At 52.5% G+C, this 22047-nt stretch overlaps 8 protein-coding genes across 8 annotated transcripts; 2 read left to right on the plus strand and 6 right to left on the minus strand.

Moving 5' to 3' along the window:
- Positions 1–876: 876 nt before the first annotated feature.
- Positions 877–1918, minus strand: M421DRAFT_36744 (uncharacterized protein; the record flags this gene model as incomplete). The annotated part of the gene is made up of 2 exons (XM_033589729.1): positions 877–1651; positions 1707–1918. Coding segments are annotated over 2 exons (987 nt in total), but the record flags the coding sequence as incomplete, so codon positions are not given.
- A 3465-nt stretch (positions 1919–5383) lies between these two features.
- Positions 5384–5647, minus strand: M421DRAFT_61188 (uncharacterized protein; the record flags this gene model as incomplete). Its single annotated transcript, XM_033595857.1, has 1 exon — positions 5384–5647. One exon carries the CDS (start codon positions 5645–5647, stop codon positions 5384–5386), a length of 264 nt encoding a protein of 87 aa, XP_033449554.1.
- A 703-nt stretch (positions 5648–6350) lies between these two features.
- Positions 6351–7170, plus strand: M421DRAFT_419830 (uncharacterized protein). Its single transcript, XM_033592263.1, has one exon. The coding sequence runs from the start codon at positions 6618–6620 to the stop codon at positions 7125–7127; it is 510 nt and encodes a 169-aa protein (XP_033449555.1). The 5' UTR covers positions 6351–6617; the 3' UTR covers positions 7128–7170.
- Positions 7154–8570, minus strand: M421DRAFT_419831 (uncharacterized protein). The gene is made up of 3 exons (XM_033592264.1): positions 8354–8570; positions 7368–8303; positions 7154–7310 (listed from the first exon to the last, which is right to left on the minus strand). The coding sequence occupies exons 1-2, from the start codon at positions 8543–8545 to the stop codon at positions 7374–7376; spliced, it is 1122 nt and encodes a 373-aa protein (XP_033449556.1). The 5' UTR covers positions 8546–8570; the 3' UTR covers positions 7154–7310; positions 7368–7373.
- Positions 8571–12639: 4069 nt separating this feature from the next.
- M421DRAFT_419832 (uncharacterized protein) lies at positions 12640–13683 on the plus strand. The gene is made up of 3 exons (XM_033592265.1): positions 12640–12747; positions 12909–13052; positions 13188–13683. The coding sequence occupies exons 1-3, from the start codon at positions 12697–12699 to the stop codon at positions 13473–13475; spliced, it is 483 nt and encodes a 160-aa protein (XP_033449557.1). The 5' UTR covers positions 12640–12696; the 3' UTR covers positions 13476–13683.
- A 556-nt stretch (positions 13684–14239) lies between these two features.
- Positions 14240–18431, minus strand: M421DRAFT_100431 (Pkinase-domain-containing protein; the record flags this gene model as incomplete). Its single annotated transcript, XM_033586514.1, has 5 exons — positions 14240–14457; positions 14532–14909; positions 14961–16945; positions 17003–17749; positions 17797–18431. The coding sequence occupies 5 exons, from the start codon at positions 18429–18431 to the stop codon at positions 14240–14242; spliced, it is 3963 nt and encodes a 1320-aa protein (XP_033449558.1).
- M421DRAFT_419835 (uncharacterized protein) lies at positions 18409–19516 on the minus strand. Its single transcript, XM_033592266.1, has one exon. The coding sequence runs from the start codon at positions 19113–19115 to the stop codon at positions 18726–18728; it is 390 nt and encodes a 129-aa protein (XP_033449559.1). The 5' UTR covers positions 19116–19516; the 3' UTR covers positions 18409–18725.
- A 782-nt stretch (positions 19517–20298) lies between these two features.
- On the minus strand, positions 20299–21629 carry M421DRAFT_100432 (uncharacterized protein; the record flags this gene model as incomplete). The annotated part of the gene is made up of 2 exons (XM_033586515.1): positions 20299–20409; positions 20460–21629. 2 exons carry the CDS (start codon positions 21627–21629, stop codon positions 20299–20301), a joined length of 1281 nt encoding a protein of 426 aa, XP_033449560.1.
- Positions 21630–22047: the final 418 nt, after the last annotated feature.

The raw sequence follows: 22047 nt of genomic DNA on the forward strand, positions 1-22047 counted from the left end.
AGATCAATATCGATCTTGGAGCGGCGTCCCACATGTGTTCGATAGCTTATTTTTCCGAATGATATGGCAACACTAGGGACTACTTACCACGGACTTGTAAGGTCACCTGCTTCCACGAAGTAATCGACTGCACTCAGTCTCGGCTGCAATCAATATGATTCGAACCGCTCGATATGAATATGCTACTTGGCTCGGATCGATTGATCATATCTGCAACTCAATAATATTTTCGGACGAAAGTGCCGCGAGATCAGATTTGGTTGTGCACCGCGGGAGTGGTATGTGGACGCAGTTTTTACCTAGGTAGTACCTGCACGAAGCCTTCCAATAGCTTGCAGTCCATAGTGGAATCATTACAAGATGACTAGGCTAGCCTTCACTAATCCATGCGATGCGCAGGAGGCCGTTGAGGCTCCAAGGTGTGCGACAGTAATCTGGAGTACCGCAGGGTAACATACGAGATGTTTCCTTTGCGTTATGGGTGTGAGACAAAGCAAGTTGGAAGAAAAGGTAGGAGCGAAATGGAGATGGAAGACGGTTGCCACGATCACAACAGCATTGACAGGAAACATTCACACAAGCAGCTGAATAAGACGGGAATTTAATGATGTGATCGATTTCAATTAGCATTAGGATCCAACCTAAAGATGCACGGCAACTAAACTACATACTTAATCCTTCCTCGAGATAATACCAAAATACCAACACCAAGAATGTGTACAAGTCCAAGAAGTGTTCCATCATACCGACGCCGTTGCGCCAACATAGTTCTAAAGGAAGGTCGTAAGTGGGAATATTATCCACTGCCGCAACGCTAAAACGGAAATCATGAACCATAATGGCTCGCTATTCTAGTACATCAGAAGAAGGATACGTTTACAACATGGCGAAGAGGCCCACCAGTCCAGCAGCGAGAGCACCAACACCAAAAGTGGTGGAGGCGGCAGCGCCAGTGAACTCGGCGGGCTGGGTGGCAGTCACGCTAGGGCGCGAGGTGGTGCCGTTACCAGTGGCGACGGGAGCCTGGGGCTGGCCGTCGGAGATCTGGGAGACAACATTGCCGACGGAAGGGGCAGGGGTTCCAACCTGAGGCTGGCCATCAGAGATCTGGGAGACAACATTGCCGACGGAAGGGGCAGGGGTTCCAACCTGAGGCTGGCCATCAGAGATCTGGGAAACGACGTTGCTAGCAGTAGGCGCAGGTGTACCAGCTTGGGGCTGACCGTCAGAAATCTGCGAGACTACGCCGGAGGCCGAGGCGGCGGGAGTAGTAGCCTGGGGCTGACCGTCGGAGATCTGAGAGACGACCCTGGACACGGAGGCGGCAGGAGTGGTGGCTTGAGGCTGACCGTCAGATATCTGAGAGACAGCATTGGTGGCGGAAGCGGCAGGAGCGGTAGCCTGAGGCTGACCGTCGCTGATCTGAGAAGCAGAGCCGGAGCCCTGATTAACAGCCTGGATGTAGATGGGCAAGCACTGTGCGCCCTGAGAGTCGGCGTACAGATTGTAGAAGTCACCAGATAAGCACTGGAAGAAGGTAGTGTCACCGGCGGGACGGCCACCCTTTGTCAAAGCAAGGGAGTTGTTGCTGCAGAGAGCGAAGCCGTCGGTCACGAGGGCACCGGCCTGTACGGGCTGGTCGAATTGGAACCTATAATAATGAGTAAACTGAGATCGTCCAGGACAGGGAATAATATCGAACTCACTGGTCATTGGCAGCAATGTAACCCTGACGACCGGCCTGATCCTTCAAAATACCATCCTGAAGGGTAAGAGTGAGGGCGCCAGCAAGCTGGCGAGCCTCGAGGTCACGCTTGCTGTTAGAAGATGTTTGGTTGACGGTCTGAATTTGGAAGGTCCCTGAGGCTGAGGAAGCACAGCCAGAAGAGTCGGATGTCTGGGGGTAAGCCAATGCGGTAGATGCAAGGGCGAGGGCGATGTAGGACTTCATTATGGATGAGGAAGTATTAATGTGTTGATATTAAGCGACGGTGGGGATTGACAGAGGGCCTTAAGTAGACAACGAAGGATAGATTGATGAACGAGGTATCAATCAGTCAATTGAGCAGTAACCGTGACAACGAGGATGAAGAGACAGATTCGAACGGGAAGTGAGACTGCTAAATATCAGCACCCAGCAGGCGAAGTTAGTGTACGACCTACTTCATCGAGTATGTCACCGCAGATCGGCGTTGTCAAAGTCAGCCATACGGGATCTACTAAACGCGTCAATGCAAATCGCTAGCTTGACGCTCGAGCTGCAAAGTAAGAAGGCTGGAGGTCGCCACAGGCGAAAGTGTGGAAAGACAGCTGTAGTGGATCCGCTTCGGTATCATTGGATCGGATGAACAGAACCCCTCCTTCTAACCCACCACCTCTCGTGAGCTGTGGCAGGAATGCATGGGAAGCAGACCTATGGTATCCCGCCTCTTAACTTTGCTTGGCTGTCAGCCAACTTTAGCCGAAGTTTACTCCAAGCGTTCGCACAAGATAGGTTGGTTGTTTGTTCCAACCTCAAATTTAACAGCCTCATGGCGATCAAAGTCCCATCATGGTGTCATCGACAGCCGGAAGCCAAACTGTCAGCACTCGACAACAGAAACAAACGACCGGCTCGCGTGTTGCGGCCTGAAGGACAACCATGAACAGCAAAGGGAAAAGGCCATCACTAGTTGCATCCCTTCCCGCTGGATGCTAGTGCGGCATCTGTCTTTCTCGCTTGCATTTCTGCAGTCCCTCAGCAGATCCTTCGAGCTTCAATTCGCTGAACCACATCTTGATATGCAGGTGCGTGCTGGTAAAACCATAGCATGCCTGCCGAGACTATTGGACCAAGACAGTTTACCTAAGAAATTCTCGGATCGTAATTGGTGTCGAGACATGGGTGTCAGCAAAATCGCGAGGACGCGTACTCTCGTGCACTGGAGTACTGGAGTGATGTCAGGACTATCGGGGCCCGTGGTGTAAGCGTCGATTAGCCGCGATTCTGGGCATGTTGGCCCGCTTAGCTTGGCTTTTTGTGGGGTAAGGTGTGGCTATCTCTCAGCCTTCTCGCTCTCGCCCGCTTTCACTCGCGCTCGTTGAGACGCTTCGGAGACGCTTGTCGACGCTTGATGCTGGCGCCGCCTATTGACATCGATACAGCGATGGGTTTCATGATGCTGACTGAAAATCAATGTTGACGATGTCAACAAGGTCACTGCTGCTAGAGAGCTATGCATTGTGCGCTGAAACATCGCAATAATTGCTCGGTTGCGGTGGTAGACGTAAGGGGGATCTGCTTGCATTACAGGCGCACCGCAGGCGGTTGAAACAGGCGATGACGTATGTATGAGCTTCGTCTGTGAGCTTATCCGCTCGTCCCGCCCTCCATCTCCGCCATCGCGCTTGCCTCTGGCTTTATTGAGCTAAGCTGTATCAATACTGCTTCCCCAGACTATCAGCCATCCCCAGCATCGGCAAAGTGTATCACGACACACGGTCCGGATGTCACGCATCTATTGACCATCGTCCATCGACCACTTTCCCCAGCCTGAAGATTCCCGAGCTAATCACGTTCATTGAGCGGTGAACATCAAACCCTGCTGAAGTCATGGATGTAAGGTGCAAGTCTTCATGATCCAGTAGGTAACCACTTGGACGGGCGTTCGCAGATATCCAAAGACACGGCGTGTTGGCACTTCAGCGCAAATGGCGGTACGATCGGTCGACCAGGCGCTCAACAATACCGTCGAGGCAATCGCCGAACTTGCTCCAGTGTCTAGACGCGCTCGGCTATGCCTGAGTACCAGGTACCAGTTATCAAACTTTTGAGAGACACATGGCGACCGCAAACAACCTCCGAAATTAGGAACGCACAGCTTGTGGGCTCTGGCCAGAATTCCGCATTTTGTTTGTTTCGTCTGGAAGCTCCCGGAATGCGCCTTCCATTTCCAATGGGTCCGGCTAACTTAGGCCACCGCGAGCGTCCATGAGGCACTGCTACATTCGAAGGCCCTCTACAATGATATGAGCGAGGGCCAGGAAGTTCATTCCTCCCTCCTTCTCTCCGAATCTGATGTGTAGCGCAATATCCCCTGTTACCTTGGCTAGAAGCCCTTGTTGGCATCTAATTTGCCCTGTGTACACGCCTTTTTGGAGCGATTCAGGCTTTTCAGACTTTGTTCTGACCTTGCGGAAGTACAAAAGGCGGGCTTCTGCAATCGGTCAAGTCTACGCTATACGCCGAGCAGGCGGAAGGGTGTATCGTTACACTGCGATGATTGCTGTACTAAACGAGGACTCTGCGCTTAGTCAACCTTTTTGATCAATTGTGAAGTCGTGATCAGTGATCACACGGGAGGGGGCCCTTGAATGCCTCGCCCAAGGTGCTTTTCTGAGTGACGAATATAACGACTGTCAGTAAAAGATTGCACCGGGATAGCGTAATGATCCTACACTGAGTGGAACTATCAAGTCCAAAATACTGTCCCAAAGCGTTGTATCGGCATCGCGAATATCGGCATTGCGAACCAATGCTGTATGGGGTCTCCGACTGTCACACCACTTTTCGTTATGACAGTGTTTTACTATTATCTTAGAGTATGATCTCGAAATGTAAAATCTTCCAAAGTCAATTTTTCTCATACGAGATCAATCTCAGAGCGGAATTGCAATAGAGAAAAAGTGGGTTGATTGTCTCCGCGCTCGAAACGGCATCATCGTCAGAAGCTTCACGGATGTTACTGACCCTTTCATCTCCACAGGACCATTCCTCGCGACGGAAGCAATGTCCCGCAGGCAGAGGTATATTAGAAATTTCTGCTACGGTTAAGGGAACATGATCACGTCCATTTCATTTTGTACAAGAATAGCTGGAGATTATCGTGGATGTAGAGAAAGCGCAACAGACTTGACAACTGACAAAATGAAGCTTTCCATCCTCACTTCCATCGCAATCACAGGCTTGACGTTGTCTCTCCAGTCACGTTCGAGGCTTTATGGCTATGACAAGTGGTTTGCTGGTCATGGCAATGGACCTGTTGCTTTGGCCAATTCAAACACGGTAGACATCGATAGTGTGTGGTTCAGATAAATGCGCATTACTACCTTAATTAACTTAGTAACAGCCCACAAGTCCGCATTTCAATGTATTCAGCAGCGGATCGACAGCGACAGCAACACCAAGTACATGTATGAAGACACGAGTTTATAAGTCGATGTCAAGCCCGTATCGACTAAAGGCTCTGGAGACAGAAGGTAACTTGAAGCCAAAGAGCATAGCAAAGCCTGGCGAGTAACAGAACAATCAAATTGGTGGTATCTTTGGTATCCCAAGGCTCCCCCTTCATATTCCTTTAGTCCGTCTGAGCACGTCCAGCATCTTCCAAATAACCTTATTTGATCATTTGCCCTCACCGGCCCTCTTCACACCGCCAGCGATCTTGTTTGCGCCATCCTCAATGCTGGTCGTTGCATCCGCAATACCTCGGGCAACAGGCCGTCCAGCACTGCCTGTAGCACCCTCAAGTGTCTCGCCTACACCTCGTCCCAAGGCTCCAACAACACCACCGACAGTATTTGTAACGCCGCCGACTGTGTTGCCAACCGTCGAAGTGACGAACTTGACGCCGGAGGTGATGCCGGATTCTTGCTGACCGATAGGCATCGTGATGATTTGTTTAGATCGGCGGTTTCGCCTTGTTTTCGGAGCGTGAAGAGTAGCTTGGGTGACTCGTGGTCTAGCTTGCAAAAATCGCTTCCTCGAAGTATGAAGTTTGGTTCTCGGGTCGTACTATTTCGGTATATGGTTTGGTGTGAGTTAGGGCATGTCAGGGTGAGTTTTGGCGGCTGTTATAGCGAGAAAGCACGAATGACGTCACGGAGCTGTGAAATGGCGAGGTCTTGCTCAAGTTACAAACCTGGCTGACCTGCTGCGCGACATCCAGTCCAGGACTAAGAAGGCCATTCACGAACCACGGTGAGGATAGAAGGGTCTTGTAAACCCTTGAGTCTTGCCAGCCCTACGATTGAATGGATGTGCGATACGCGTCAAGTCACGGATGAGAGGCAAGAGGCGGGGTGAGAATCGACGAAGATTCCTTTGTTCGGGGAAGTGGGTAGCCCGAACTTGCTTTGTTGATATCGGTAGACGTGCCGAGCTTGTCATTCAATTAGAGGAAATCTCGATGTGAGTGATAATGAGGGGAATTGCTTCTGTCCTAAGGAAGTCATGACAAGAGCACTCGGTGGTCGGCGGCAGGCGCTGCTGAAGATTTCCCGCAACCTGATTGGCCAGGGCGGAAGAATTGCATCGCCAAACTTCACCCACTTCGCAGACGGCGCTCCTGACTGCTGACCTGATGGGGTCCCGTCAATCCAGCTCCGCCAAGCAGCAGTAGCATATATAAGCACAGCGTATCACCTAATGATGTAAATGATAGCACAAGCTTGGGCATCTATCAGCTGCTGCATTTGCTCTAAATACGATTATAAAGGCACGCGCATTCAATACGTACCAACAGCGACCGGCACAAATCAAAGAACGAAGCATCCGTTCATTCCATTCTTAAAGTCGCAAGCTCAACAGCAAGGTGATTCTGCAACGCACAACGGACTCTACAACACAGCAAGACACCATGACATCCCTCTTTCCACACCCACAATACGCAGAAGACCAGCCCTCCGCCCACGCCATCCTCTACCTGCACGTCCTTCGCGCCTCAACAATGACATTCTCCTTCCTGTCTGTGCCCTACACCGGCATCTCCCTACTCCGCTCGCGGATCAAAGCACAACCCGTCACCATGAGCACCGTGCTAACGCGAACCCTCTTGAACTCCGGACGCGGCCTCATCCTTGGAGCGGTTGCTGGTGTGGCGATGACGTGGGGACGTATGAGAGGCAGGAGTGAGGTCGAGTGGCAGGATCGCAGTTGGCGGCTGCTGGAGAATAAGGGCGAAGTGGATACGGATTGGGAGATCATTGGGGCAACGGGGGTAGGTGCGCTTGCTGGTGTTGTTGCGACGAGGAGTGGTGTTGTGCGTTTAAATGCTGGCAGAGCGGTGATGGGGGGTGCGGGACTAGGATTGGGGAGTGGTGTTTTGTTTATGGTTGGGACATATGTTGCTGGGAGGAAGCCACGGTAGGGAGTGGTGAACGCTCAGTGTTGTGTATGATAGGATAGGACGGAACGCGGTTTCCATGGCATGTAGCATGGTTCTCTATAGTCTTTGGAGATTACTTATAAAACCGTTCATCAGAACTCCTGCTTCCTCACCACCTCCGCCTCGTATGCCGGCGAATCCACACCACTATCCGGATACCGATTGCTGCATTCCGTCAGCCTCATCTGCTACCATCCGATCTCATAGAGCTCGAATACATGCCTCAGCTTACAATCCCGCGTTCGCGCTGTGCGCAATGACATTAAAGCTCTCAGCCCGCTCCATAGCTTCTAGCGTATCCCTTGAGATGTTCTTTGTTTTGTCAGAGACGCTGTCCAGCTTGCTGATGACACCTAGTCTCTCCTTCCACAGTGCCCACCGCTCCTTGCTGAACTCTGCTTTGCCCTTCCACAGTTCGCCGCCTTTGGCTGGGTTGCCTTGTTTGCGGTCTGCAGGAGTGAGGTCCTCCTCTTTCGTGTACAAGGCGCGACCCATGCCGAAGATCCAGGATGCCGCAGCAGGGACGTAGACATCGTACTTCTGCGCCGCTGTCCCTTCGGCATCGTCCTGATGCTCCTCCTCGAGTGCTGTGCGCAAGCGCCAGATTGCGTAGAGGCTCAAGTCCATGAGACCTTTCTCAGTTAGGCAAGCCCAGAAGAAGTTGACATTTGCCCAGGCATCAATCTCGATATCCGTTGCGTACGGTTCTGGTTGATCATTGTTTACTTCGCGACAAGCCATCCCGAGATCATACAGTGAGCTGTAGATGTAATCGTACTCCTCGTGGTCCTTGATCTTGTGTTCGCGGAAGGCGGCCACCAGATCGGCGACTCTGGCATGGAAATGTGCGTTGCGTTTACCATCGACTTCAGCTTCATGGAAGGAATTACTCTTTGCGGAATGAATGATAGAGTACCAGAGGTCCACGAAGTACACATCGTCCAGTTGTTGGGCGATGATCTTTTCATCTATTGGTTTGAAAAGCTTGGACGCTGCTGTGTCGAGATCGATGTCGCCCTGCAGGTATTGCTGCACGATGGGATAGTATGCGCTGTCTTTCTCTGGCCTGAACCATCCCCAGACTTTTGCGATTTGGTCAATCTTTACAGCCTCCTCTTCATTGCTTGAGACGATGTCGTCGATCTTCTGCTTCTTGTCCTGTGAATCATATTAGCTGCAGACTGCAACAATGCTTGCGACCCAATCACCTCTAGTTGCGTCATGTTGAAGGTTGATTCTCGAATGTGTAGAGATCTCGAAGAGTTTGGTCGCTGCAGAGAGGCGCGGTAATGTTGTTGTGTTCGACGGGTGATGTCATACTTGAAGTAGCGAATCCCCACGTGCGATTGATACCTGCCTAATTGGAAGCTCAACGCCGAAGTTGTAGTCGTCCGTAACATGACTCCTAACCAGCGCGTGCATCACATTTTTATGGTTGATTGGACAAGGAGGATCGGAGTCCTTTGAGTATTTCATTTCAGAGATAAGGATCGCTGCAGATCAACGGGTAGACCCGAAGCACACGTTGCATCTACGTATGGTAGACTATTACCTGAGTACCGTAGAATTCCACTGATGTGAGAAATACACAGATGATGTATAAGCGGCAAGGTTAGTGCCAACGACCAATTGCTGTGAGACGTTCAAAACAGGTCTTGCGCGTTCATACGAAAAAACAAAGCGGCCATCGTCTAATTGCGTGCAGCAGGTTGTATAGAGCGCTCGCTATGTAGACAGTGGAAGTCAACGAAGTGCTGGCAGACACGATCCGTAGCTGAGCCTCCGGCAGGCATTTCTGCACGCGCATATTGCACAAGCGACAGGCCCCCTTCCTCTTGCGCTTCTCCTCTAAATACCTGAGCCACATTGTTCGATAGCTGTCCTCGAGGCCCCGCGTAACCGCCTTGTCATCGATCACCCGCAGAGCCTAGCGAAGGCCGGTTCGAAGCGTTTCATACTCACGGCAGACATCGATAATCACGTTGGTGACCTTGCAATACAGGAAAGAATCTTCGAGGATTTGCTGGAGGTGGTCGATGAGCTCTGAAGCGAAGAAGATCAAGCGGTGCTGTTCCTGCTTCTTGTCGGATAGACCAAGCTGGACAGTCAAGCGGAAATTGCTAAGGTACTTGATGCGTTCCGCGAAAGCGACCGCGGTGGTTGTATGGTACGTCGCTGAGACCGCCATCTGGGTTGCGATCGTCATGGCTGTCCAGAACGGCGGCATCACCAAGCCTCGACCCGCTTGCTGGACGATAATAATGCCACACTGGAAATTTTGCGCGCTGCTAATACCCAGTGCGTATTATTACGCCGCAAGCAATTGATAGTGCTCTTGTAGCGCAGCGAGATTCTCAGGAAGAGGAGGGTATGCAAGCCAGACCTTGCTACCATGGAGCAGGGTAGAGAGAGTGTATTTGTCGTAGTACCCCATGTCCTGAACATCATCAGCCGGAGTCACTGACATGTTAATGTGTGACACGTGCAGAATACCATCCTCTGGCGAATTCACCTTGTGCTGGAGCATACACTCGAACGTTGATGACTACATGCTGAGAATGGCTCCTGGTTTGCCGTAGCTTAGATTTCCGATGTTTTCCAGCAGAGGGATAATAGCTTGCGCATCCAGTTCAGGTGTGCCGCGGGTGGGAACGAAGTGGAAGATGTTTTCACCACCGACCTCGTTCTTCAAGATACTGCTGATCTACTTTGCATCCGGAGGGTTGTCGAGAGGGAGAGTGCTGGAAAGAATTGGCAAAGACCATTCGCTGCGTTCAAAGAACTTACCTTGTTTGCGTAGGGGACCGAGCTCCTTCTAATTGAGAGGGTAAACGGGTCCATACTCCACCAATTCGTAAAGCATTCGAGAGTTTGGGCTGTTGATATGGTCCAGCCCGACCATGACATCGGTCAGGTCCTGGGTGTGAAGCGTGAGATCAGTCAACATTGTGGGTGACGGTGGCCGAGAAAGAGTGCAGTATCGCGCCTTGGGAACGAGGTTTTGGAAGATACTAGTTGATGGGAAGATGGACAATGGAGGTTAGGTACAATCCCGTCAACTTTATAAGGGAAGGGAGGATACTACACTGTGAGTGAGAGAAGTCGCAACGCATTCATCACCAAAATTAAAGAGGCTTTCGTTCCTTCCTGGTCGGATTAAGTTGAGCGTTGGTCGATGCTGGGTCTTTGGGAAAGTTGCGGGCGACGGAACCGTGTGGGCTCCCTGTGATACCAATGACGATTATCATCTTCGCCACGGTGTCTGTAAGAACTAGAGGTGAGACACTCGAAGTGACAATGGCGCATTCGTGGACGAGGTGTCAGAGCAAAAGGCACCTTTCACTCCTTAAACTATTAGGTATATACCGCGACACCAGGTGAGTAAGGTGTTGCTTTGGCGAGATTTATAGGATCTGCATGTTCTTTTAGTTGCATGAACTCTGGCCTGCATTTGCAGGGTCGATTGCTACACATTTCATACATCAGCTAGCAACTGGAAGAGTGCCCATTCGGCGTGATAGCAGGTCCCTGCAGGGTTTGTCCATGACGGCCGAACGTGAAGTTGGTGTTTGTGTCCGCAATCTATCCGAATCTGACCCGTGGCCTCGACACCCGATTGAGGGAGGGAAAAGGTGCCAGCTATTGGCCCTCCATGCTCAGGCTCTGATAGCGAGGAAGAGGTCGCTGGTACTACTTGCACAGCATGGCCATGACCTGCCGCTGAGGAAGCCCCTTGGCCCCTAGAGAATGGTTTCTCCACGACATCCGAAGTGGTACCAGTGCCTGGAAGAATCTCGTTCCTGGTTGTCCAAATATTTCGTATGATAGCGGAAGACTCATCTCTGGTTGGGGATCTCTCACTGTCTGCGGCGGAAGTCGATGAAAAAGGGTTGTTGCATCGACGCGGGCGGTTGACTCTACACCGCCAAATGCTCAAAGAAGAGGCATTACCAATGAGAGGCGCATGTAGAACCCTCGCTAGCGCCCTGTACATGATGTCGTCACTTTCTGTTTCGTGAGAAGTGCCATTCTGGAGGCATCCACCAGAGCGACTTTCTGGAACAGCTGTGGGCTTCGCGATCGAGCCGTGAAGCTCAAACAAAGCTCCGGCAGCCGCCACTTCCACAGAAGCATCTGATTCAGCGGCACCGACATCAGCTACTGACAACACCTCGGCTGAACCAGCACCAGCGTGATCGTCATCGAATCCAAGGGCCGTGTCGGCGCTCCCGTCTTCTAGCAAGATCACCAGGCTGTCTACCACGGCCCTCTTTGTCTCCGATTATATAGGGTTAGTTATAGGAGACATAGGAGGGTCACAAGGATCGTATTCGAGCAAGCTGGTGGGGAATTGACGCATTTGCTTGCTCAAGTCAGGAAATGGAGGATGACCTGCCGAAACTTTGTGAGTTGATGCACTCACAGTTATTCCAATACCGGGACCTAATACCGCAGCGCTCAATTCTGGAACGAGCAGTTTCGCTGCCCCCATAAAGACAGCATCCTTCCTGGTCAAGGTCGTGAAGTCCTCGATTTGGACGTCGTTGCCTTCATCTCGACGCAGTGCAGCTGCAACTCTCCAGATTAGGTTATAGAACCTGATTAGATTATTGTCATATAAATTAGGGACGTAATTTACAGGATTGAACTGGCAGTTCATGGTGGTCTGAAGATTGGGCGATTGGCGGAGTGTGGTAGTGCAGCGAAGGCTTTCCGCTTAAGAGGTTATTTGCTGTTTGCTCGTCCAACCAGTTCTGGTGTGAAGGCCGCTCTTCCACATAATCCAGACATCCTTAGGCAAATTTTGCTGTCTTGATCCTTGTGTTCTGAAAGACTTGTACAGTGTCAAACTTAAGCCTCTCTGCATCTACCCTGTTGCTTTTAGACAGAAGCTCAAAGGATCCAGCGTTGGAACACCAGCGTTGCGCATTGCCAGCGAAGCGTAGATCTCTCCTTCCAACGATGCCCTTGATGTTCTGGCGCGGTAGAATCAGCTGTGATATCTTGAGAAATAATCCGTATGTTGCACTGGCACTATGCGAAGATGCAGTACCGCACGGCATTGTTCACCCAAGACGAGATCGTTGTTCACGTTTGGCATGGTTTGGTATGGCAGAACATTCTGATACGCCCCGACCTTCCTTGTGCCCAGTCCATATCTTCTTCAGACTGTGAAAACACGCCGCTTGTATCGCTGTACACAGGCAGATGCACAGTCTCGTTGCAGATGCACAGTCTCGTTGCAGATGCACAGTCTCATTATTCTCAGACAGGCGAAGAGTGTGTCCTGAGGTCAACGTATCAACTTGAGATGTGCGAGCGCGTAGAGTGTACCTGGATCTACCAATGGTGAATACTGAGGTGGATAAGTAGGAGCTCCGAATGAGAATCAAAGCGCACAGACCGCGAACGCCAACTCGACCAGGTAGACGCGCGTGATTGGTGCAGCAGATCATAAGCGAGACCCGCCCACAAACCTCTCCGTACGCCCAACGTCTTCCGCGACTTCGAATTTCGTAACTAACCCGCAGTCCACGTCAATACCGCCAACATGCGTACCTACGACGACTCCTTCTCCGGCCAGAAGATCTACCCTGGCAAGGTGCGTTCCGTCGCGCAGCCCAGCCGCGCCCCCCGAGCCCATGTCGAAATACCGCAGCGCGCGCGCCAGCACCGCACGAACACGCAGGACATGGGAGCGGAAGCGCGGCCGGGCAATGCAGTGGAAATTTGAATGCGAGGACATGCTGACGGGATACACAGGGCAAGCTCTACATCCGTGGTGACAGCAAGATCTTCCGCTTCCAGAACGGCAAGACCGAGTCTCTGTTCCTCCAGCGCAAGAACCCTCGCAAGATCTCATGGACCACCCTCTACAGGAGGCAGCACAAGAAGGGTATCTCTGAGGTACGCTATCTGTCAGGGAGGACTGCTCTTGCGGCGGTGCTGGTGACGACCTGAATCCTCAGGCTCACTCCGCCGCAAGAGAACCTCCTGCGACGTGCTTTTCGACTACAAGTCAGGTCACTGACCCCTCTCCAGGAGGTTGCCAAGAAGCGCACCCGCCGCACCGTCAAGCACCAGCGTGCCATCGTCGGTGCTTCCCTTGACGTCATCAAGGAGCGCCGCGCTCAGCGCCCCGAGGCCCGCTCTGCTGCTCGCGCCGCCGCCATCAAGGAGGGCAAGGACAAGAAGGCCGCTTCCGAGTCGGCGAAGAAGGCCGAGAAGGCTAAGAGCGCCGCTGCTGGTGCCCGTGGCCAGGCCTCCAAGATCCAGTCGAAGCAGGGCTCCAAGGGCGCCGCCCCCAAGGTTCAGGCCAGGACCCGCTAAGCGCTCGTCTGAGTGCTGGGTTGGAGATGGAAATCATGTGTGCATGACCTTGGTTCAGCGGATTTTTCGGGGTGACTCGGTGTTCCTTTATTCTCTTCCGTCAAACACGGAATCATTGAATGGGATGGGATGATTTACACTCTTCGTGCTGGAGACAAACTCCGGCGTCGCCATAGGGCAAATGCAATACTACATCCTCACGAACACCCATACCCACTAGCTGGGATGAATGACGAACGTGTGACTCTGCTGCTTTCTACCCTTGCCATGATCGATCCTTGCGACTGCTTTACACACACCAAGCGATTGCATCCTGCCATTATTTTGCATCCATTGAAACTCAGAAGCAATGTCTCCAATTTAGATCAAGTTGATGAATTACTCATTAGAGGCTTAAAGGCCAGCCGGCAGATGCGTACATGCCTGAACACCAAACTCTATCCCGACTGTTGGCTCACAGCCAATGACCATAGGTACAAAGAAGTCTGAAAGAAACATTACGCTATGGCCGCACGAAGTCGGAAGGGTTTTAACCGCAATCGAGGGGATGATTAAAGGTGCTGGGAGGGCACTGCTCGAGCTGACCATGCTCAAGGAAGACTGCTTGGGGTATCATGGGTGAAGCCAAGCAACTAGAGCCTGTATCCAAGCATCCTCCAGACATGCCAAACAGATGCTCCGGTAATGTGTAACCTCATACACGGGTCGTTCACAGAACCCGTCTGTCTTAGGTCGAATCTCCAGTCTTCATCCCGGTACCCTACCTAGCCTAGAACCGCCATCATCGTTGCTTGCTTCTCTTGATCCTCGACCAACATAGACTTTGCGCGGCACACATCTTCGATGATATCGACGACCTTTCGGAAGCTGGACGCTGCGCCGCGGGTCTGAGTGAACCGGGCCAAGCAAAGATTGGCTCGGTTCCCATGCTCCAGAACGACGAAGAGCTCGATGACAAATGACACGGGCTTGATATTAAGATCTACGATGCAGTGCTGTTAGCGTTCGATGTCTGTAGGTGCTGAGACATGCATGAGAAAGGGAGCGTGCGATTACATCGAAATACAGACTCAACTTCCAGCACCTCCACTTGGAAGCATAAATCCTCCAGCTTCCAATAGCTGAATAAGAAATGAGCAGGAGACGGAGACTTACGGTTGATTTTGTCCACACGGGCATTGATGGTGTTTACTGTGCGGTCAAACGTAACGTCGCGAACACCAAAGCGCTGCCAGTCTCGGAGCAAGCGGACCAGGTCACCACGGACTTTACCACGACCGACATGGAAGCAAAGTGTCTTGGTGGCTGGCTTAATGTGCAGGAAGCGAGAGAGCCAGTTCATCTGCACTTCAGGTGGATTAGATCGAGGCCCTGACTCACCTGAGTCGGGCCCAAGACCATGGGTCGACAGGATAGACGATGAGCTAGAATTGACTACACACTGGGCATCAGCAAGATGTAAGCGAGAATCGTCAACCCACTTACGATCAAGCTCCATGGGACTCTTGGCCTTCTCCTCCTTCTTCTTGCCAAAGAAACCCAGGAGACCTTTTCGTGGGCCGCTGTCGCTCTTAGCAGCAGCTGAAGCTGTGTTGCGCATGGGAAACTCGCTGGTATTGCTAGCATCAGACTGTTTCGATCCATGCTTAAAAGCCTCAATGTGAGTGCTCAAAATGGGAGAGGGATCGTTCTTGATACGATCATCAAGACCTTGCCAGGCCTCAGGTATCTGCAGTAAGGCGATCGACTTCTTAGGCTTGACTTGGGGTTCGTTCTTGTCTTGTATTTGCTTTTCTTCAGTGTTACGGCGAAACCACGAAGACTTCTTTTTCTTAACAACGCGCGGCTTCTCTGATACCGAAGGAGGCACGGTGTGCACACGTGCGGCCAGCAGGTCTTTCTGCACATCGTGGTAAGATCGAACAGAGTTTTGCGCGCTTGGCCCTGGCCATGGAATAGCTATGGGCACATCGCTTGCGTATTTTGAGGAAAGGCTGGCGCCACTGCGCTTGCGAATGTTGAGGGGAGCGATACGGTTGGGTGATTGGTCGACAATGCGGATCGTCTCCTGTGCTGTCACCGCGCGACGAGCTTGAGGCCTGACTGGGTCAGTGACAGCTCGATAGTGCGGGCTATAGGTTGTTTCAAACCCAGCTCCACCATCGACCTTCACCTCCTCCGGTATGGCATGCAGGGGTGCAACATGCTCTGGGGATCTAGCAGGCGCAGATACCACACGCTTGCTGTTAGCAGGCGGAACAATCAGGCGATCCAGATGCTCAAGGACTTGGGTGAAGTGCTCCGTGTTATCGTTGTCTTCGGTCAGTCGTCGAGCGATGTCTTCTCGTGTCTCGACTAGCTTTCGGTGCAGAAACGTGTTTGGTGTCTCCGTTGGGATTGGAGGAAGCGGTCGAGACGCAAGCATTGCCTTTGTGTTTGGCGTAGCAATTGTGCTACCGCCCGAGTCTCGATTCGAAAACGACGTGGGTGGCGTATCGTAGTTGGAGAAGGTAGCGTCCTGGTAAGCGTCGGTGTGCGTGGTTCGTATGCTGGAGCTCATAGAGGAACGATTGAAGGCTTCCTCCATAACTTTCCCAAGCTCAGTGCTGACCTTTCGTGCCTCGCTCTGGATGTATTTGCTGGGGCTCTCAGGCTTTCGCACACGAAGACGAGGTACTGCGATGCCTGTGGAAGCCCTAGACTTGGTCCGAGTAGCAGGCGATGGCTGGATGGTGCTGGATCGAAGGGAGGATCCATAAGACCCAATCGACTCTCGACGGCGGTCAAATGATCGATTTGACGTGTAGGGTACAGCGCCAGTCTCTCTTGTACTGGCGGTAGCTGCTGATCCTCGACGGTGGAGGTGCGAGAAGCTGACTCCTCGCCTTCCAATGCCGCCAGCCCGAGCAATGACCGGAGGACTACTTGGCCAGTGTGAACTTGAGAGTGAGGATCGTGAGACAGAGCGAGCGTGCACGGATCGTTGAGAGGGCGTGGTGTGCTTTGATGAGCCGCGAGAGACAGCAGAACCACGCTTAGAGTTCTGCAGAGCTTGGACACGCAGAGAACTGCCGGTACGGTGACCCAGGGCCGTAGCTGGTCGCAGATTGCGACTACTGTCACTATTCCTGCGGCGAACGGTGACATTCTGGTGTGTGACCCTCTCCGGAAGAATAGGTTGTCGCGAGACACGAAATGGATCGTAGCTGGCTTCTGACGCTGGTGACTCGTAGAAGCTGTGCTTTGAGTACATATGCTCGTTGTTCAAGATCGAGTACCCAGACTGAGAACGCTTGTGCTTCTGCTTCGGCATTTGCTCGACGTCCTCCTTGGTTGGCGTGTGGCGCACGTTGTGGTGGTGATCACTGTTTGAATGTGCAATCGGGTGGTGAGCACTGGGCTGGTAGTTCTCGAGTTGGTCCTGCTGGTACTTCTGGAGAGCTGAGTAGAAATACTTTTCTTGGTTCGCTCTACCACGTTTGTCAGTTGGGGTTCGCATATATCAGATTGTGAGGAAGTGCACTTACTCTCGACTCATGAGCCGCTGGATGATGACTTCCTCTTTCTCACTGTGCCAGAGCGTACGAAGATATCGCAGAATCTCGCGATTGATCGTGGTTCGCTCTAGTGTCTCCCAGCTCGCGATGGATGGCAGCGGTCCTGTCCAATGGCTGGCCGAAGTGTTATCTCCAACAAAGTTCAACTCCTTGCTGTACTTGCGCAAGAAAGGGTGGTTCCAGATGTCTTCGAGTCCAACGCGACGCCTGGGATCAGGAATCAAGATGCGCCTGATCAAGTCTGCAGCTTCGTGTGACAAAGAATCAGGCATCACGTATTCGCCCTTCTCAATCGCCTTGAATAGATATTTAAGATCTCTGTCGTCGCCAGAGTAGTTGAAGGGCGGAGTGCCTGTGAGCAAGACATAGAGGATGACGCCGCAGCTCCAGACGTCAGCCTTCGCACCGTCATACGCAGTAGTCTTGATGACTTCAGGCGCAGCATAGTGAGGGCTGCCGCACGGTGTTGTCAGCTTCTTGCCAGTTGGCTGCAGCGCCGCCATGCCAAAATCCACCAACTTGACAGTCATTGTCTCTCGGTCCAGCAGGATGTTCTCGGGCTTCAGGTCGCGGTGATGTATACTGATTCGATGGCAGTAGATCAAGGCTGCGATGATCTGGCGAAAGATGTGAACGACGTGGATCTCGATAAGACCGCCTTGCTCGTGGATGTAGCTGAACAGCTCGCCACCCTCAACATACTCCATGATGAGATAACTGCAGTGTGTTAGTATCTACTTGCAATCATAGCACTTAGTACTCACAGCTCATCTCTGTTCTCCCAGATGTCGTAGAGGCGAACAATGTTCGGGTGATCCAGCAGCTTCATAATACAGATCTCGCGCTCGAGGCCAAAAGGGATGACCTTTCCGTCAGGGTGCAGTGTTGGGTCCTGCTCCGCGCTCTTAATGAGGTTTGCAAGACTCAATGCGCGCACCTTCTCTGCTGTGGTCTTCGAAATGATCTTGGCAGCACCGAACTGCCCTGTCATGCTGTGTCTGACCAGTCGCACGCGTGAGCATCCTCCACGGCCGATAGTCCTGCCCAACTGCCATGGCCCAATGTGTGTCTTGCGGCGCCGGTTGGTGTTAGACGCGTTGGTGCTAGCGTTGGAGATGGTAGAGTCGCGCTTCGGGTTGTGCGGGCGTGCCTCGTGAGCAAGCACAGCGGAAAGACGCTTGTTCTCAGGTGTGGTGGACTGCTGCTCGTGACGCACGGCAAGCGTACCATTGGGCACGATCGACTCGTTGTGAGGTAAAGCCTTCGAAGGTGGAGCCACGTGCTCGTGACTGTGCTTCTCACCCTGGCGTTGAGAGTAAGAGTTTTCGTTCGCACGGTGAGTACCGTCACCCAGGGCGCGGCGACGCGTTGAGGGCCGGCCGTTGTAGTTGGGATCCATGTTGATTTTCTGTATGCAGCGGTCAAGGCGGGGCTGCTTCGACAGCTATTAGAGTAGTTGGCTGGGATGATGGACCATAAATGTACAATTAGAAAGATGCGCGGTGAGACCGAGCACCAGAGGACAGGTAACGCTACCGGCAGTAGTAGCTGTCGCCGCGTCGTGCTGCCAGAATGTTTCTAGGTCATGGCAGGGCCGCTGTGTTGTGTTGTTTGGTATCTGCTGCTGACACTGAGGGCGCCGGACGGCCGACGGACTGTAGTTTGATTGACGGCGCCGATAAAGGAAGGGCGGCTAGCTGTGCAAGTGCAATTGAAAACTACTCAACGACCAAAAAGCTAACAAGTTCTTAATGCACGCGGTAGAGAAGCTTGTGGAGGCGATTGTGTGCAAGCTCGGAGGGGAAGGGAGAAGCAGTGCACGGACGGCTTGGGAGGAAGGCGGCACCGGTGTGCAAACGGAACGAAAGGGCTCTCGAACACCGTCAGAAACAAGAGAAGGGACAGAGGGCTCGTGAGTAGGTAGAGAAGGCGCGTATTCGCCGAACCTCACATGGTGGATCGATTTGGAGGCTCTTTTGCTAAGGAATGTGCCAAGATGGAAAAAGGTGGAGACAGCATGTTTTTGTTTGTGCACCAAACGAGGTGAAGGGAATGAGTTGACCAGAGAACGAGAGGTATGCATGAAGATGCCGAGATTGAAGAACTGGATTCTTCCTACCGTCTATACCTTCGTCAATCTGGACGAGTGATCGTGGCCATTGTTCCCTTCCTTACGTAGTAGTCCTGCCTTGCACCGACATGACCGCGTGGCCAGCGTCATCTTATGAAGTCGCAAGTTATCTGAAAGTCCATTTGAGACCAAGACTGCGTCTTAAGCTACTCGAGATCGACCATTGAACGGGAGTATTGTCGGCGAAGGCATGCAGTGGGATGTATTAAGGAAATCAACTAAGACGATATGGCCGAGGCGACTGCAGCTAGCATCGCAATGTCATGCAGAAAGGAGTCCAATTGATGCAGTCTGGTGCTTTCTTATTTTGTGGTCAGAACGGGATGTGATGGAAGCGTGGAGGGATGGTGAGGTGAGGTGTGAAGAACGCGCTGATCGTGAGGCGAAGGCCATGGAACCTGCCGTCCAAGGGTCTAGCGCGCCAGGTTCGTGGGTCGCTCACAGACTGCAAGTAGCCGTCAGCACAAGAACCTTAATGTATCGACGTCTCCTTCTGGAATACACTGCATACTTGACGATATCACTTGCTGGCTAGCGACATGCTCCGGACGCACTTGTAGTCACAAAGGGGACAGTGCAAGGTGGAGTGTGTAGAAAAACCGCAGTCGTATCATGGTATTTGGTATCGTAACACCTTGTCCTCTTGTACCCAATTCTCTGCCCTAATGCCACACAGGTGCATGTCGCGCCCCTGCCCGTTATGCACATTATAACTAAGAAGCTGTTCACAGCCTCAGCCCCCTGTATTCAACCGGTTCTCGATGCTGCGGACGAGTCGCCCAACCGCTGCGAATGCGCGCAAAAACAACCCATGGTCGCAAAAGCAACACTTCCCGCATACCTGATACAACCCCATAGAACCGACTAAAGGTATCCGCGTTCGAACCAAAAAGAAACAAGAACATGGCTACATGCTATACCCGAAACTCCACAGATAGGATATATCCAGCGTCCCAAGGGTAGTCCAATACGCGATAAACGGAAAACGTAACAAATCGTAACCCAATAGCTGCACAGCGAAGGTAGTGGTTTCGTAACAACGTGCGCCGAACCTCAACATGACGAAGACGAAAAGGGTATTTAATACAAGAGAAGTGAAGAAGGCCGAGGCCTTATGAAGGGTACAGCGACGACACTAGTGCATTGCTTTCGAATCGACGGCTTCCGACTTGGGCGAGTGGCTCTCGCGCTTTGTATCGTCGCTGTTCGCGGCAGCCTTGCCGCATCCCTTGACAAGAATGTGACGCTTGGATATCGTTAGCAGTGGCTGTTATTCTTTGATTGTTTGCAACATACCTTGAGTGCGTCCTTCCTCGAGAAACTCTTGTCGCAGTAGTTGCAGGGGAAAGGCTTGACTGCCAAGTGGATCCTCTTGTGGCGCTTCAAGTCGTGATTGCGGTTGAAGCTCTGAGGACACTGATCACACTTGAATGGTCGGTCGTTGGAAGCCGGTTGCTGATGAGGGTTGTGTCCAGCCATGAAGTGAGGCATCTGGGCTGCGTGTCCACTGTTGAAACAGGGCATCATCCCAGGGTGTACACCTACCAAGGCAAGCCCACCGTTCGGGTTCTGGACGTTCGAAAAGACTGGTGATGGCCCTGATGCATATGCTGATGGAGGTGGTCGCTGGTAGTAAGAAGGTGACTGCACTGGGTTATTCGATGGTATCGAGGGCATTTGGCCTTGCGAAACCGCTGGCGACATCCTAGACATGGAGCCACCTGCGCTGATCGGGCTTTGGCTGTGCTGCTGAGTCGGCGATGGCCCTGTGGAGTATGGGAAGTTCGAGTGCTGAGGCGTTCCCGATGGCTGATAGTTGTATGTCGGTGTTGGCGGATGTGGTTGCCTGAAGGAGTCCTGAGGCAGTGCTGGCGACTGTTGAGGAGGTGCTGAGGATACAGGCGTTTGTGTGCTCATCATATGATGAGGCTGTTGGTGGTGTGCAGGCATCGACGGCATGTGTGATCCGCTGGACGATGGCGTAAATGGTGGCAGCTGATTGTTCATCTCATAGGGTGGAGGGTTCAGCCCTTTGCGGAGTAAGTCTTGGTGCCCGAGCTGACGATCACGGTACAGAAGAGCAAACATACCTCGGCTTTGCTGCGCATAGTGGTTTTGCTGGGAGTGTGCAGGCGGGTAGCCGTACGATGGCTGCTGCGTAGGTGGAGAGTAGATGTGATTGTAGTTCTGGGGGTAGGCCATCGTTGTTGGGCCTGCGCCGCTTGTCGACACTCCAGACGAAGGGCTTATCACGTCGCCGTGGATGGTACTCGGTGGTGTGAGAAGGTTGCCAACACTAGCGATGGTTGTCGGCGCCTGTGACGACTGCGAGACGGTACCGTGGTTAGTGAAGGGATATTTGTGCATTGGCGGAGGTGGAAGTTCGAAGCTACCCAACTGAGCAGCATGAGGCCTCCGCTGCGCAAAGCTGGGAGGTGCACCCATTGGGTCAGACCCAGGATGCATAGAAGCCGGGTGCGCCACTGCAGCAGCCACGTTGGCGGTTGTGTTCCGGCAAGGTCCTGGTGACCTACCAGCTTCGGATGGAGAAGGAGTTGGAAGTGCCTGCAGCTGTGACGCTGCAAAAGGCGGACTTGAGAAATGAGCACCAGACCAATATAGCCCACGTGTGGGCTGAGGGTAATCCACGGAGGGCGATCGGCTAGTTGTAGCCAAGAGGCGTAAAGTGGAAGGTAAGACGTCTAGTCGAGGAGGACAGAGTACTGATGTTATGCAGGCAGTGGAGGGGAAGTGAACTTGTAAAAGGGTGCTGCGGACACGAATACCCGCTCGGTTCTGAGAGTCTGCGGATGGTACTCCTGGCTAGTGTCTTGTTGCTCAGACGGCGACTGGCAGGTCCGAAGGCCTGATGATGCTGCTGCTG

Source organism: Didymella exigua (assembly GCF_010094145.1).
Source record: "Didymella exigua CBS 183.55 unplaced genomic scaffold M421scaffold_11, whole genome shotgun sequence".
Taxonomy (NCBI): Eukaryota; Fungi; Ascomycota; class Dothideomycetes; order Pleosporales; family Didymellaceae; genus Didymella; species Didymella exigua.

Coding starts and splice junctions, on each gene's coding strand:
- M421DRAFT_419830 (XM_033592263.1), top strand. CDS start 6,618: ATGACATCCCTCTTTCCACACCCACAATACGCAGAAGACCAGCCCTCC.
- M421DRAFT_419831 (XM_033592264.1), bottom strand. CDS start 8,545: ATGTTACGGACGACTACAACTTCGGCGTTGAGCTTCCAATTAGGCAGG. Junction 8,304..8,353: donor TCAACATGACGCAACTAGAG/GTGATTGGGTCG, acceptor TATGATTCACAG/GACAAGAAGCAGAAGATCGA.
- M421DRAFT_419832 (XM_033592265.1), top strand. CDS start 12,697: ATGCGTACCTACGACGACTCCTTCTCCGGCCAGAAGATCTACCCTGGC. Junction 12,748..12,908: donor AGAAGATCTACCCTGGCAAG/GTGCGTTCCGTC, acceptor CGGGATACACAG/GGCAAGCTCTACATCCGTGG. Junction 13,053..13,187: donor ACAAGAAGGGTATCTCTGAG/GTACGCTATCTG, acceptor ACCCCTCTCCAG/GAGGTTGCCAAGAAGCGCAC.
- M421DRAFT_419835 (XM_033592266.1), bottom strand. CDS start 19,115: ATGCATACCTCTCGTTCTCTGGTCAACTCATTCCCTTCACCTCGTTTG.